The following is a 10,647-nucleotide window of genomic DNA, read 5'->3' as shown; positions in this document are numbered from 1 at the left end:
CAAGCAGTCCTCCCGCCTCAGCCTCCCAAAGCACTCAGATGATTATTATGCATCTTCCTTGCCAGGGCTGAAAGATTTGGCTACATGGGCATTATTTAATTCTGGTCCCTTTTTTTTTTTTTTTTTTCCTGAGGTGGAGTTTCACTTTTGTTGCCCAGGCCAGAGTGCAATGGTGCAATCTTGGCTCACTGCAACCTCCGCCTCCTGGATTCAAGTGATTCTCCTGCCTCAACCTCCTGAGTAACTGGGATTACAGGCATGAGCCACCAGAGCCAGCTAATTTTGTATTTTTAGTAGAGACGGGGTTTCTCCATGTTTGTCAGGCTGGTCTCGAACTTCCAGCCTCAGGTGATCCACCTGCCTCGGCCTCCCAAAGTTCTGGGATTACAGGTGTGAGCAACTGCGCCCAGCCAGTATATGACTATTAGAGCCTGGGACTACAAAAGCAAGTTGGAAAATTAATAAATGCAAAGTCACACAGCGTTGGCCATGGCTGGATTGACTTTGTAGCCCGGGAAATACTGGCTGTCCAGACATTACCCCAAAGCTCACACCTCCCAGGCCTTCTGGGAGTGCTCCCCTGAGAGGCCAGGTCCTCCCCTCCCAGTTGCTGGGCACTTGGTCACCATCAGTCTGTGCTCTGCCCTGCCTGAGGTCACTCTGGGTCTCCCATGCCTACTTCTGGTGCTGCAGAAGGGGAGGCTGAGGCCCAGAGGTGGGGAATGGAATGGCCCTGGCTAGGTCCCTAAACCTCCTCCTCCCTGCCTACCCCAGAAAAGTGCCCTCATCAAGCTAGCCAACATCCGGGCAGCGGAAAAGGTGGAGGAAAAGAGCTTTGGCAGCTCGCACGTCATGCAAGTCATCTACACGGATGATGTCGGCAGGCCGCAGACTGCCTACCTGCAGTGCAAGGTGCGGAGAGGGGAGCAGGTGCTGTGGGAGCGGCCTGAGCACTGTGGAAGTGGCTTGGGTGCTATGGGAGAGGCCTGGGTACTGTAGGAGTGGCATGAGCCCTGTGGGAGTGGCCTGGGTGCTGTGGGAGTGGCCTGAGCTCTATGGGAGTGGCCTGGGTGCTGTGGGAATGGCTTGAGCTCTAAGGGAGGGGCCTGAGTGCTGTGGGAGTGGCCTGGGTGCTATGGGAGTGGCCTGAGTGGACTGGATGAGAAAAGAGTTGATTGAGCCTCCCGCCGCCCTACCAGCTACATCAAGCATCGCAGGGTTTGTCTGATCTGGGAGGTGTCGGGGACAGATGTGTGTGTGTTGTCCAGGGGTCTGAGCCCCCAGGAGGCCATGGCCCATGTCTTTCCCTGGGCATCCCTGTGTAGGTCTGTATATGGGCCAGTGCACAGACAGGTGCATCCCTGTGATGTGAAATTTGCGCGCTGCACCCGTTTGTTGGAAACTATTTCCAGATAACTGAGATCGGGGCCAGGCACGCTGGTTCATGCCGATAATCCCAGTGCTCTAGCCAGGGCAACAGAGCAAGACCCTGTCTCTAAAAAAGAAAGTCTGAGCTGGCACCTGTGTGTTTCTGTGTCTGTATCAATGCGTAATAATCAAACGTTATGCTCCGTGTGGCTCTGGATGCATGTTCTCAAATAACCTTCTCATCTGTTCCTTCATTAACTCATTCATTCATTTATTTAAAAAATACTTACTGAGCACCTCCTAGGTTCCAGCCATGATTCTAGGTAAGGGGATACCATGGCAGACGAGGCAGAGTCCTGCCCTCATGGAGCTGATATCCCAGGGAGAAGATGGGCCAATAAATACATGTTTCAAATGTCGGGCCAGGCACAGTGACTCATGCCTGTAGTCCCAGCACTTTTGGAGGCCAAGGTGGGAGGATGACTGGAGGCCAGGAGTTTGAGAATAGCCTGGCCAATGTAGCAAGACCCCATCTCTACAAAAAATAAAAAATTAGCCAGGCATGGTGGCATGCACCTGTGATCCCAGCTACTTGGGAGGCTGAGGCAGGAGGATTGCCTGAGCCCAGGAGTTGGAGGCTGCAGTGAGTTGGAGGCTGCAGTGAGCTATGATCACACCACTGCACTCCAGCCTGGGTGACAGAGTGAGACCCTGTCTCTTAAAAAAAAAAAAAAGTCAAATTGTGATAGTGACTTGAAGGGAACCAGAAGGGACTAAGGGAGCAAGGGAGGGAATAGAGTGGGGTATAGCAGGGAGCAGTCTACCCTATAAAGAGTGGTCAGGGAGGACCTCTGATGGGTGGCATTCGAGCAGGGACCCTGTAGGAGGGTGACCCAGATGTGTATCTAGGGCAGGAACATGTGGGACAAGTAAGAAGCCTGCAGCTGGAGGGGCAGGCAAGACCGTCCTAGAGGAAGTCCTGTCCCCTCTGTGCCCTTTCCTCTAGGGGTTCCCTTTTGGGTCAGGGTCCAGAGCCACAGGAAAAAGTAGTGATATCAGAGCCACCAAATATAGTTGGCGGGTTCTGGAATACCTATGAGTGGGGCCAAGGGGCCAATGGCAGCTGAAGTCCAGCCCACACCAGCCTCCTGGGCTCCTGCCATCCTGGTGCCTTTTGCGGGGACAAGTGGAGCTGCTGCCACCAAAGAGAAAAGACAGGTGGGAGAGGAGAAGATGAGGTCTTGCTGTGTTGCCCAGGCTGGTCTTGAATTTCTGGGTTCAAGCGATCCTCCCACCTCGGCCTCCCAAAGTGCTGGGATTGTAGGAGTGAGCCACCACACCTGCTCTCCAGGCTGTGCACCCCGGCATGGGCCACGTGACCCTGGAGGAAGGGCAGCCTCTCCTAATGCACTCAAAGCTGCTGGGTTGGGGTGGTGGGGAACATGGCATCTGGCATTAGGAGGGCTTCCTGGAGGAGGTGACGTCTGAACAGGCCTCCCCCTCCACATCCCCGGCAGTGTGTGAACGAGCTGAACCAGTGGCTGTCTGCGCTGCGGAAGGTGAGCATCAACAACACCGGCCTGCTGGGCTCCTACCACCCTGGCGTCTTCCGTGGGGACAAGTGGAGCTGCTGCCACCAAAAAGAGAAGACAGGTGGGAGAGGAGGCCTGGTCCCCAGGCTCTGCATCCGTCCACTGTGAGATTGGGCCTCTGGCTGAACGACAGGGCCCTGAGCCCTGCTGTGCACCTGCAGGGACCTAACCCAAGGAATGGTGGCTCCTCCAGGTGCTCTGACCAGAAAGGGTCCCATGGACCAGGTGGTTTGGGAAATGCCACGTGTTGCGTGTGATGCATATGAGTGAATTCGCTGACGACTCTAAGGAGGCCCGAAAACATATTAGAATCCCATTTCTTTTTTCTTCTTCTTCTTTTTTTTTTTTTTTCCCAGACCAACTCTCACTCTGTCGCCCAGACTAGAGTGCAGTGGTACAATCTCAGCTCACTGCAACCTCCACCTCCCAGGGTCAAGCAATTCTCCTGCCTCAACTTCCCCAGTAGCTGGGATTACAGGCACTCGCCACCAAGCCTAGCTAATTTTTTTGTATTTTTACTAGAGATGGGGTTTCACCCTGTTGGTCAAGCTGTTCTTGTTTTTGTTGTTGTTATTGTTGTTGTTGTTGTTGTTTGATACTGAGTCTAGCTCTATCATCCAGGCTGGAGTGCAGTGGTGAGATCTTGGCTCACTGCAACCTCCGCCTCCCAGGTTCAAGTGATTCTCTTACCTCAGCCTCCCAAGTACCACGGGTACAAGCCACTGCACTCAGCTAATTTTTGTATTTTTAGTAGAGATGGGGTGTTACCATGTTGGTCAGGCTGGTCTCCAACTCCTGACCTCGTGATCCACCTGCCTCGGTCTCCCAAAGTGCTGGGATTATAGGCATGAGCCACCATGCCCGGCCTAGAATTCCATTTCTAATGCAGTTTAACCCAACACTTCCCAAACTCATTTGACAGGGAACTCTTCTCTTCCCCAAGGAGCTTCTTACAGAACCGGTGTTCTGAGGAACACACTTGAGGAACGCCCTGCTCATGACAGCCAGAGAGCCCCTGGGTTTGCACACCCCCATGCTGGCGGTCTCAATCCAGAGCTGTGGGTGGGAGGGGACCCTGAGCCTTGGGCACTAAAGGGATGGCAGAGAGGAGCTTCTAGAAGGACTCCATACTGTGTAGTACTCTAGCTTCTAGCACCTTTGGCTTTATTTATTTATTTTTTGAGACAAAGTCTCACTCTGTTGCCCAGTCTGGAGTGCAGTGGCGCTATCTTGGCTCACTGCAAGCTCCGCCTCCTGGGTTCACGCCATTCCCCTGCCTCAGCCTCCTGAGTAGCTGGGACTACAGGTGCCCGCCACCATGCCCGGCTAATTTTTTTGTAGTTTTAGTAGAGACGGGGTTTCACCATGTTAGCCAGGATGGTCTTGATCTCCTGACCTCGTGATCTGCCCACCTCAGCCTCCCAAAGTGCTGCGATTACAGGCGTGAGCCACCGTGCCCGGCCTTTGTACCGGTGGCTCTTGAGTACTTGAAATGTGGCTTGAGGAGCTGAGGGGTTTTTTTTGTTTAATTTTGTAAAACAGGGTCTTGCTCTGTTGCCCAGGCTGGAGTGCAGTGGCATGATCATAGCTCACTGCAGCCTCCAACTCCTGGGCTCAAGCAATCCTCCTACCTCAGCCTCTGAGTAGACTGGGACTACAGGCATGCGTCACCACACTGGCTCATTTAAAAATAATTTTTTTAGAGGTGAGGTCTTGCTATGTTGTCCAGGCTGGTCTTGAATTCCCAAGCTCAAGCAATCCTCCTGCCTCGGCTTCCCAAAGTGCTGGGATTGTAGGAGGAAGCCACCATATCTGGCCTGAGTTTTACATTTTTAAAAATGTTGTTTTGGCCAGGTGTGGTGGTGGCTCACGCCTGTAATCCTAGCACTTTGGGAGGCCGAGGCGGGCGGATCACGATGTCAGGAGATCGAGACCATCCTGGCTAACACGGTGAAACGCCGTCTCTACTAAAAATACAAAAAATTAGCTGGGCGTGGTGGCGGGCGCCTGTAGTACCAGCTACTCGGGAGGCTGAGGCAGGAGAATGGCGTGAACCCGGGAGGCGGAGCTTGCAGTGAGTCCAGATTGCGCCACTGCACTCCAGCCTGGGCGACAGGGTGAGACTCTGTCTCAAAAAAAAAAAAAAAAAAAAGTTACCCGGCTCCCCCAGTCATATCCTGATGACATCCACGCTCCGCAGTCATGCATCCCATGGTGCAGGGGCTGACCCCAGGAGAAGCGGCTGCCCCCAGAGGGTGGGGAGCCAAGGCAGGGCCTGGGTCAGACTTACCGGGCTGTGCTCCCAGCCCTGCCCTCACCAGGGACCCCCAAGTGCATCTCTCTCCCCTCCAGGCCTCCATTTCTCCATCTATGCAACCAGAAAGTTGGACATGGTAGTCCCAAGTGTCTACTTGTGACTTTGCCCTCTCTGTGCCCCCAGGTCAGGGCTGCGATAAGACCCGGTCACGGGTGACCCTGCAGGAGTGGAATGACCCTCTTGACCATGACCTTGAGGCCCAGCTCATCTACCGGCACCTGCTGGGCGTGGAGGCCATGCTGTGGTGAGTCCCACCCAGGAGAGCCTGTGCAGCCCGGGGAACGTGCCAGGCTTGGGGCTGCTCCATGGTGGCTGGTCACCTCTCTTCTAATTGGCCACATCTGGGGAGGGCACCAGGAGTACCTCTCTGCAGCATGAGGCCAACTCAGGTTAGGATGGAGGCCCCAAGGGTCAAGGCCATGCCTGCTTCATGCTGTGTGCTGAGCCCCCCTTGCAACCTGGCCAGCTGTTCCCCCGGGCCCTTGGAGCACAGGCACAGCCTCGGCCAGCTCCCTGAATCCTTGACCATCTTGCTTCATCCAGTGGTTCTCAGCCCTGGCAGAAGCTTAGAAAAAACAGGATGCTTTTAAAGATCAGCTTTAAAAACAGGATGCCAAGGCCCCATTCAATCAGGGCCTCTGGAGATGCGGCTGGTGCCGGGATACTTCAAGGTGATCCAGTGATTCCCACACGCTCAGCTTCCCCTGAGCCAGCTGGAGCCGGAGCTCGTTCCTCTCTCACACCCCTACACCCTGCGAGGAGGAAGGGTGTAGTCCTCCCCATTCCTCATCGACTCTTCCGGGGTTTATCTCTGCCCTCAACACCCACGAAGGTGGGGTGCGGTGGCTCATGCCTGTTATCCCAGCTCTTTGGGAGATGGAGGCAGGCGGATCGTTTGAAATCAGGAGTTTGAAACCAGCCTGGCCAACATGGCGAAATCTCGTCTCTACTAAAAATACAAAAATTAACTGGGCGTGGTGGAGGGTTCCTGTAATCCCAGCTACTGGGGAGGCTGAGGCAGGAGAACTGCTTGAACCCAGGAGGTGGACGTTGCAGTGAGCTCAGATTGCGCCACTGCACTCCAGCCTGGACCACAGAGCAAGACTCCATCTCAAACAAAACAAAACAAAACAAAATCCAAAGGGCATTCTGGTCAACCCACAGTGGTGTGGGGAGGAGTAGGAGACACAGGGAGGGAGAAGGTGCAAGGTGGCCTGGGGCCGAGGCTGGGCCCGTGTTTCCTCTTCATAGACTGAAAGAGTCAGCCCTGCCATCACCCCCAGAGCCACCTCTAGCCCCGGAGGCCCATGCTGGGTCACCCCAGCCTTCCTACAAGGACACCAGAAGCTCTGCAGGGCAGGTGGAGGATCCTGGCCCTGACTCTGACCTCCCCCACAGGGAGAGGCACCGGGAGCTGAGCAGGGGCGCAGAGGCAGGCACGGTGCCCCCGAGCCCTGGCGAAGGTAGGTCCTGCCCACCTGGGACTTGCTCGTGGCCGAAACCACCTCCAGGGATGCACAGGTGGGGTCCTCGGGCTCACTCCCAGGGGCCCTCACGGCTGCCTCTGCCCGCAGCTCCCAAGGACTCACTGGCCCAGCTGCTCTGGGTGCTGCAGGACCTCCGGGAGGCCCATAGCTCCAGCCTGGCCGGCTCCCCGCCCTCAGAGCCCAACTGCCTCCTGGAGCTGCAGACGTGAGGCCCGCCCTGCGCTCCCGTTGCTGAGTCCCCTGCCAAGTGCTCAGAGCCCCCTGCCCCGGACTCTGCACCCCTCACCCCGGTCCTCCTCATTAGGGTGCAGGGCCTAGGTCTCTTCCAAGTGGGGGAGAGGGGAAGTCAGGAATAAGGGGATCCCCAGAAGTGCAGAGCTGAGCAGGCCTGGGCCTGTCATGGCTGGCCTGAAGTGTCCCTGGCTCCCTACAGCCGCCGCAGCCATCACTGCCTCTCCAGGGACCCTCCTCTCCCGCCTAGGACAGACCCAGCCAGAACCACCGCTAGGACGGGCCACACCCGGGGGTCTGGCCTCCAGGGACCTAGAGAATGGGAGGGAGAACGGGGCCCCAGGAGACCCGGCTGCCACCCCACCCGCTGCCCTTGGGTGGCACAGGGCTGTGCTGTTGCCAACAGTAAACCTGCTGTTACTGTCCAGGCTGTGGGGTCTTGTGATGGGGGTCTGGGGAGAAAGTGGGCCCGGGGGAACTTCGGAGGCTGTCGGTGGATGTGCCAAGGATAGGGCTGACAGCATGGGCCTGGGCATCCCTGTTCCCCCCTCTTTCTTCCCCCTACTCATCTGGGGTCGGGGACTCCTTTCCCTTCCCAGTTGCTGTCCCCACCATGTCCCTGGGTCCCCTCTTCCATGCCCCACAGGCCACAAAGCCCAGTGTGTCCAACCAGCTGTTCTCTCCTCAAAGCAGCCCCCAAGCAAGTCCTTTCTCTAGGGTGTCCCTGAGGACAGCACAGAGGCGGGGCTCAGAGACCCCATTCCTCTTCACGTAGCCCTTACCCCAAGCCCGTTAGCTGTGTGGCTGGCAGTGTTGGCCCTGTGGAGGCTCCCGTCCCCCCAACCTTTGTGTCACATGGGCTGCCAGGCTGAGCTCCCAGCTGCGTCCACAGTGACCTGGATCGGGGTGGGGACAAGGCCTGGACCCTCCTTCTCCAGAAGACCTTCAGTTCCTGCCTTGCCATGCAGTCACCTCCTTCCCCACTCTGACCCCAGATCCCAAAGGCCCACCCTTGCCCCAGCCCCTTCCTGGCCCCATGGGGTCCTCTGATCATAGAGGCCCTGGGCTGGACCGACGGTCGGCAAAACTTGACTGTGACCCAGTCCGTACTCTTGGGGACTTAGAGCCCCTGGTGTCCTGGGATCTGGCCTGCCTTTCTTTGGTCAGTCCCTGTGGTCCCCCACCAGCTCCCCCTCCCATAGGGCTACCCACTAAGCCCTGCCCCCAGCCCAAGAGGAGCCCCCACTGCCTGTGGGGCAGTGATGTCTGGCCACCAGCTCACACCAATGACTTGGTCCTGGGGTGGCAGAAGCAGCGGGTGACAGGAGCAGGGCCCCTGTCCCTCTCCTCCGGCCCTGTGGTACCCAAGCCACACGTTGTGCCCACTCTTGGGGCTGACCTGCTGCAGGGGCCACCAGCCGCTGCTACTGTGGGCCGCCCCGGGGCAGGGTGGGCAGGGCCTTTGTGCCTTATGAGGACACAGAAGTCCCTGAGGCCCCCAGACCTGGCTCAGCCAACCTCCTTCCTCCCCCGGCTGCCCCCCACTCGAAGGCTGCCTCCTTCCCAGTGCCCACCGGCGCCAGGCTCCTCACAGCAGCAGCTCAGACACAGGACGCCTCCAGGTGGTCCCAGCTCTCCAGGAGGGTGCTGTTTTCACATCTGCCTGCATCCCTTCATTCATTCATTCCTCACCTTTATCCTGTTATCTGTATCTTGTTTAAGCTACCAGGAAGGAAAGGGAAGAAGAGATCAGGAAACTGGGACCCTCAGAAGGGAGGAGTGGGCTGGAACTTAGACATCCACCTCAGAGCTCAAATAGGTTGTTTAAAATCACATTCGATTTTCAGATGAAGGGGAACTTTATAGATTCTTTTTTTTCTCTTTTTTTTTTTTTTTTTTTTTTTGAGACAGAGCCTCACTCTGTTGCCCAGGCTGGAGTGCAATGGCTCAATCTTGGCTCACTGCAACCTCTGCCTCCCAGGTTCAAATGATTCTCCTGCCTCAACCTCCCAAGTAGCTGGGATTACAGGCGCTTGCCATCACGCCTGGCTAATTCTTGTATTTTTAGTAGAGATGGGGTTTCTCCATGTTGGCCAGGCTGGTCTTGAACTCCTGACCTCAGGTGGTCTGACCTCCTTGGCCTCCCAAAGTGCTGAGATTACAGTTGCAAACCACCGCACATGGCCAGAACTTTATAATTAAAAGAAATTTGAAGCTGGGTGTGACGGTGCACACCTGTAGTCCCAGCTACTCAGGAGGCCAAGGCAGAAGGATCACCTTGAGGCCAGGGGTTTAAGGCCAGACTGGGCAAGATAGCAAAACCTAGTCCCTAAAATTAATTAAAAAAAAAAAAAAGGAAAATAAAGGAGACTTGAGATTTTTGAACTAAATAGTGGTGATGGCTACACATTGTGAGTGTAATTAACACCACTGAGTTAAACACTTAAAATGGTTAAAATGCCAAATTTTATATTATAACTATCTTACTACAATAGAAGTATAAAAGAGAGACTTAAGATACTTACGTGACTTACAGAAACCTTAAGATACTTATGTGACTTACAGAAACCAACTGCAACAAAACAAAATGTTAAGAAATGACCTTTTTATGAGGCAATTGGAAATTTGAACATTGATCAACTATAGGATGAATAGAATTATTAATTTTGTAAAGGTGTGATAAGATACTGCTCTTGGCTGGACACGGTGGCACATGCCTGTAATCCCAGCTACTTGGGAGGCTGAGGTGGGAGAATCGCTTGAGCTCAGGAATTGGAGACCAGCCTGGGCAACATGGTGAAACCCCCGTCTTTACAAAAACAAACAAACAAAAAAGATACCGCAGTTGTGTTGTAAGAGTCCTTCTCTTTCAGAGCTACATAGTGGAATATTTATGGAATACTTAGGATAAATGATACGGGCGTTTGGGATTTGCTGCAAAATGATCCAGAGGCGGGGGTCAGGGGGAGAGGTAGAGATGAGACAAGAGGTAGAGGGGAGAGGTAGAGGTAGCCACGAGCTGATAATTACGGAAGAGAGATGCGGAGTATGTGGGGGCTCATTATCCTGCATAGTCTAGTTTTGTGTATCTTTTAAGTTTTCAAGAATAAAAAAGCTTAAAAAGTATATGTGTCCTGGTCTTACCAGAGACTCACCCACTGCCAGCCTCCAGCCAGGGAGGGCCAGGTTTGCATTTTCACACGCATGTCACGCTCCTCCACACTCTCAACGTGGAGAGCTTCAAACAGGGAAACCCCAAGCCCTGCTGGCTTCTGCCAACCCCCCGAGCAGAAGCATGGGTCCCCCTGGTCACCACCTCACCGCCCTCATCCTGATCTCACCGTACACAGCAAACCCCAGTGTAATTAACAAGACCGAGGATACCTGTAATCCCAGCACTTTGGGAGGCTGAGGCGGGCGGATCACCTGAGTTCAGGAGTTCGAGACCAGTCTGGCAAACCATGGCCAACATGGTGAAAGCCCAGTCTCTACTGAAAACACAGAAATTAGCTGGGTGCGGTGGTACGCATTGTAATCCCTACTACTTGGGAGAATCAGATTGAACCTGGGAGGCGGAGGTTGCAGTGAACCGAGATCACGCCACTGCACTCCAGCCTAGGTGACAGAGTGAGTCTCCATCTCAAAAAAAAAA

The 10,647-nt window shown here is 54.9% G+C and overlaps 1 protein-coding gene across 1 annotated transcript in view; it reads left to right on the top strand.

The window, feature by feature from the left end:
• LOC105532906 (ras GTPase-activating protein 4-like) overlaps window positions 1-7,425 on the top strand; it is a 32,515-nt gene extending 25,090 nt beyond the window's left edge. The window contains exons 17-21 of the mRNA XM_011971242.1: window positions 775-912; window positions 2,886-3,021; window positions 5,401-5,521; window positions 6,676-6,740; window positions 6,852-7,425. Coding sequence (XP_011826632.1) covers window positions 775-912; window positions 2,886-3,021; window positions 5,401-5,521; window positions 6,676-6,740; window positions 6,852-6,973 — 582 coding nt within the window. The 3' untranslated portion in view covers window positions 6,974-7,425. The remainder of the gene's footprint in view (window positions 1-774; window positions 913-2,885; window positions 3,022-5,400; window positions 5,522-6,675; window positions 6,741-6,851) is intronic.
• The last annotated feature ends 3,222 nt before the right edge of the window (window positions 7,426-10,647 follow it).

This window comes from Mandrillus leucophaeus, unplaced genomic scaffold (assembly GCF_000951045.1).
Source record: "Mandrillus leucophaeus isolate KB7577 unplaced genomic scaffold, Mleu.le_1.0 Scaffold993, whole genome shotgun sequence".
Classification (NCBI taxonomy): domain Eukaryota; kingdom Metazoa; phylum Chordata; class Mammalia; order Primates; family Cercopithecidae; genus Mandrillus; species Mandrillus leucophaeus.
This window is presented reverse-complemented; position numbering and strand designations above follow the sequence as displayed.